This window comes from Amblyomma mixtum, chromosome 4 (assembly GCF_055824585.1).
Source record: "Amblyomma mixtum isolate Tamu chromosome 4, ASM5582458v1, whole genome shotgun sequence".
NCBI classification, from domain to species: Eukaryota; Metazoa; Arthropoda; class Arachnida; order Ixodida; family Ixodidae; genus Amblyomma; species Amblyomma mixtum.
Window position 1 is genome coordinate 154,079,853 of NC_143015.1, and position 4,568 is coordinate 154,084,420.

Below are 4,568 nucleotides of genomic sequence, written 5' to 3' on the forward strand. Positions count from 1 at the left end.
TTAAGGAGCCCAACGGTAATAGTTTAAAAGTTAACTATTAAATATTGGTTAACAAGTCTGCTAGTTAGCACGTCTTAGCTGCATTATGATGTACTACACCACTCACAATGCTATGCCAGAAAAAGCGCGCATCTAATTCAAATAGCTTATTGTTAAAAATTGCAGAAAGTCTTAGGTGAAACACCCTGTATAGGCTGTTGGTAAAACATGCCAAGTGTTTTTTTTTTTTGCGTTGGCATTTAAAATGTTGGTGTAATGAAGGAGTAAATGAAAAGAAGTGGAATGTTGTACGTTTTGTGGCATGTGATCCTTTTTTTTTTACCCCGTCACGTTGAGTCACGGAGACGAAGCACTTTTTGAGAAAATGCTTTATTTACATGCTTAAAAACGTATTATATACAGGGCAGAGTTGCTCCTTGAGGGGGAAAAATGACTTGGTTTTTCTTTTGTATGCGGGAGATCGCTGACCTGGCTGGCATCACTCCATATTGTCTTCAGTGACTGTTGTGGTGTCGTACTGCAAGAGAGAGTACAGAAACGTTCGAGTTTTTGAAAGCCGGCATATGCAACAACAAAATGGGGTGTCGTAGAGAGCAAACTTTGAGCTTGTCGCCATTACGTACGTATGCGTCCAGAAGTGCACTACAGATTTTCTGTTCGCTTACACATATTAGCTTCCACATGTCTCACATGCTAGCTGGCTGAAGGCACATTCTGTGATGCAATTTCGCAGGCCAAGAAGGGCACAGGCTATAGGAATGAGAGCCCTGGGTGGTCTAATTATACGGCGAGTGTCTTTGGCTCTTGTTTTCCTATCTAATAACCTAAGCCTCCATAAGCTCTGAGCTCACCTGGCCAAAACACTTTATACCTGACGAGCGTAAGTTATATAGCAGCATTTGCGGCGACTTAGAGCGAGATTCGAGGCTCTACGATCTTAACATGTCGTTCCAGCACCCGTCCGTTATGGCCCAGATACTTGTGTTTACTAAGCCTAGTACCGGGCTAAAATGCCAAGCAAGGCGCTTTCTTATAAATTCATAGCCTTAGGAAGCCCAAAATACAGAGAAAATACACTGTGTGTAATGACGTGTACTACGTACGGTTCGACTTCTAGTACTGTGGGTCGCGCCATGCAGCGTCACCTTTTCAAGCTCTGCCGAGACAGCGATTAGCCCTTGTGAGCGTAGTAGTAGAGCCCGTGGCCGCCCCCGTATCCTCCACCGAGTCCGCCGAGTCCGTAGCCAAGCCCGTAGCCGCCTCCGAGTCCGCTGTGTGCGAGCACGGCTCCGCCCCCGCTGATCTTGTTCACGTGGTGCACGGTCTTGACGAGGAATGCGGGACCGGCCACCACCTTGCCGTAGCCGCCGAGTCCACCGTTCAGGAGGACGACGCTACTTCCGAGGCCGACACCTCCGAGGCCGCCGTAGCCGAGGCCACCGCCGTAGCCTCCTCCGTAGCCGCCGCCGTAGCCTCCGCCGTAGCCCAAGCCGACCAGTCCTCCTGCCACGGCGGTGACAGCGAGAGCGGCGAAGGTGACGGTGACCTGCAGGGAAAGGGAGCGGTCAGGATGGGGTCTTCGCATTCGCTTTCATTCTACAGGCGTGCTATTAGATTCTGCTTAGATTTTTTTTTATCACCATGTCCATTCCTGCTAGAAAGAGTGGTCGTCCGCGATTGTCCCGGGAACAGTGTTCCAATCCTACGTCTTGATGCGTGAAGCAACACTTCGGCAGCCCACCGCAGAGAGCAGCTGGTAAAATCTAATAGGAAATGTAGCTTGCGCCCTCTTATCAAAGTGGCAGCATGCAGCTTAACTCCTTGTGTGGCCTGCTTCTCGCGCCGATTGTGCAAAGAGCGGGCGCTTCTAGACGAACACCCCTTGGCGTGAAATGGACGCACCTTTCTCGGACCGCTGAATTGGTGACGCAGCATTTCAACTGAGCCAGCGCCGGCGAGCCCCGTTCACTCCTGTCCCCGATAGTAGACCGTTCATCTCCTTCCAACCAGCAATAATACACACAGACTCAGCCCTACTTCCCCACCGCGGCGGCCACATTTAGATGGAAGATGACATCAAGACGGAAGATGGCTGGTGCCGACGCGCGTTCGTGCGTCAAACAAGCCAGGCATACATGAAGGAATTCACCGAAACAAAGCAGCACTGGGTACGTTTTTAATTTGTGTTATTGATCAATGGGAGATTAATGTCGGGATTATTTTAACGCTTAAATATAACCGATAAGAAAGCAGAAGAATAAACAACCACATTCCGCCGGTGGGATCCGAACCCACGAACACAGAATTTCGTGGCCGGTGCTTTACCAGCTTAGCGAGTGCCTCGGTTCTGGTATTCTTGATGCCATAGGGAGCTAGCTTATCGAGGGCATGGTTCTGGCAGTCTTGTTGTCATATAGGCAGCTAGCTTAACGAAGGCCTCGGTTCAGGCAGTATAGGTAGGTATAGCTTAGCGAGGCCCTCGATTCTTGCAGTCTTAACGTCATCGGTAGCTAGCTTAACGGGGACCTTGGTGCTGGCAGTCTTGATGCCTTAGGTATCTAGCCAATCTAGGCAGTTAATCCTCAACCTTCAACGACGATATCTGTCATAGCCGTCGTGCTCTTGTCGCATCTAAAGAATAACAATTGAATCAGTTACTCAAACTAGAACCTAGGAACACGTCTCGTTCGTCAAGGAGAGTATCTCGCTCGCACTGTGCGTACAAATGCTGCCGCACAGTCACTTACCAGAGCGTTCATGGTTCCAGGGACAAGACTACGACCACGTTCGACTCGGACGAAACTCGTTGAAATGAGCGAGGTGCGTACGGCGTGTGTAGCGTAAGTCGTCGGGCCGCGAACCTTTTATATTTCGGGTGGGACCAAAAATTGACTCCGTCCTTGTGATCACCCCCTTTCCTTTCCCCCCTCGCTTTTATTTATTTTTTGCTACCCGCGGTCTAGGGATGCCAAGATCACGAACACGTCGCGCCGTGCTGCGACCGCCAAAAACGTGTGCGAAAGGCTCGGCCTGTGGCAGACGTGTATCGCGCTATCGACTTCGGAGATCGCGATCACGTCGTTATACCCGCCGCGACCCCTGACGGGGGGATACCGCGCTCTCACGTGCGCGTACGAGAAACGCCGTTTCCTGAAACATTCTCGAGCCTCCTGTGCGTTGAAACGGAGGCGAACGCGCCGATGTCGGTCGGCGGTGCGCCTACTGGGCTCGCTCTGTACAACGGGCGAAAATTTCCGTGCAGCGTTTTTTTCGGGCGTTTTTGGGCCTGGCTCGAAAGCGGTAGGCTTGAGGCGGTTTCAGCCAACCACTGCAGCAAAGCGCATGCTGAGGGACTTCGTCATTCTTTTGAACGTGTGTTTGACTCCTTCAAGCGTTTCATTTTATCTCTCACCTCTTGTACATTAACTAAATCTCTAGTGTTGCCGAGAGAACGGCGATAGTATAGTTGTTATAGTTTCGGTTTCGCTTGGATTATTGTGGTTCAACGTCACAAAGCGACTCAGGCATGAGGGACGCCGTAGTGAAGAGCTCCGAAAATTTCGACCACCTGGGGTTCTTTAACGTGCACTGACATCGCACAGTACACGGGCCTCTAGAATTTCGCCTCCATCGAAAGTCTGCCGCCGCGGCTGGGATCGAACCAACGTCTTTCGGGTCAGCGGCCGACCGCCGTAACCACTGAGCCACCGCGGCGGGTCACTATAGTTTCGTCAATTACAATCAACCCCTCCTGGGCACTGTGAGGCATGCCGCAGAGAATGCCTGTGCGTTGACGTGTACCGCCACTAAGCGTTTTTTCTAACACAAGCCCAGCCTCCGTACACGAACGAGCCTTTTCGCCTTGCGCCTTAACTGAATTAGCTCCGGCTGTCCCCGCTGCTATGCTCTGAACCCTTACCTTCGGGCTGTTATCACTCCATTACGTTCATATGTACGAAATATCGACGTGGGCGCTCATAGTCTATATAGAATATCGTCGTCGAAATATTGAAATTTCTCAGAGGGTCTGACAAGCCAACTAATTCTGCTTTGAAATCAGTTGTTTGTTATGAGTCTACGAATTTTTAATTGCGCGCAAATTATGCACGTACTTCAGAGCTGTGGCTGGCTAACATTTCTGCATGTTCAGCGCATTGAAACTGTCTTATCCCAAGTTTAAAGTTGTTTTCTTTCGCACTCAAATCAAGCCTGGCGAGCTTTCACGATGATAGACTCACCTCGCAACTTCCACTGTGGTGCACCGTATTAGCGACACAACATGCGGGCTCCGCAATCACCGAGGAAGCACGCTGCGTACCTCTCACTACCTGGAAGGAGGAAAAAAAGAAATAAAGATGCAGGAACGTGAGGAAGAGTGGAGAATGTCTTCTTTTTGCCCCTATAGCGGATGTAAAGGAGAGATATTGTCGAGGAACATCCTCTCCGGTAGAGTTCGCTATGGGAGAAAGTCCGGCCGGTAGTCGCCTGTTCCAGATCTTGACTGCCGCGGGCAAAGATAAGAAAAAGTCCGCGATGTTAGGACTGCTCGCTTGCGAGTAGGGCGCTCA

At 50.5% G+C, this 4,568-nt stretch overlaps 1 protein-coding gene across 3 annotated transcripts; it reads right to left on the minus strand.

The window, feature by feature from the left end:
* Nucleotides 1-351: 351 nt before the first annotated feature.
* LOC149348851 (uncharacterized) lies at nt 352-4,308 on the minus strand. 3 transcript variants are annotated; one of them, XM_089585929.1, is made up of 3 exons: nt 2,748-4,230; nt 1,146-1,546; nt 352-517 (listed from the first exon to the last, which is right to left on the minus strand). In XM_089585929.1, the coding sequence occupies exons 1-2, from the start codon at nt 2,757-2,759 to the stop codon at nt 1,172-1,174; spliced, it is 387 nt and encodes a 128-aa protein (XP_089442055.1). In that variant the 5' UTR covers nt 2,760-4,230; the 3' UTR covers nt 352-517; nt 1,146-1,171. The 3 variants fall into 3 exon arrangements, 2 of the variants coding, with proteins under 2 accessions (XP_089442055.1, XP_089442056.1); XM_089585930.1 differs by lacking the exon at nt 2,748-4,230 and adding an exon at nt 1,641-1,848 and having other exon boundaries at nt 353-517; XR_016292303.1 differs by lacking the exons at nt 352-517; nt 2,748-4,230 and adding an exon at nt 4,239-4,308 and having other exon boundaries at nt 1,409-1,546.
* Nucleotides 4,309-4,568: the final 260 nt, after the last annotated feature.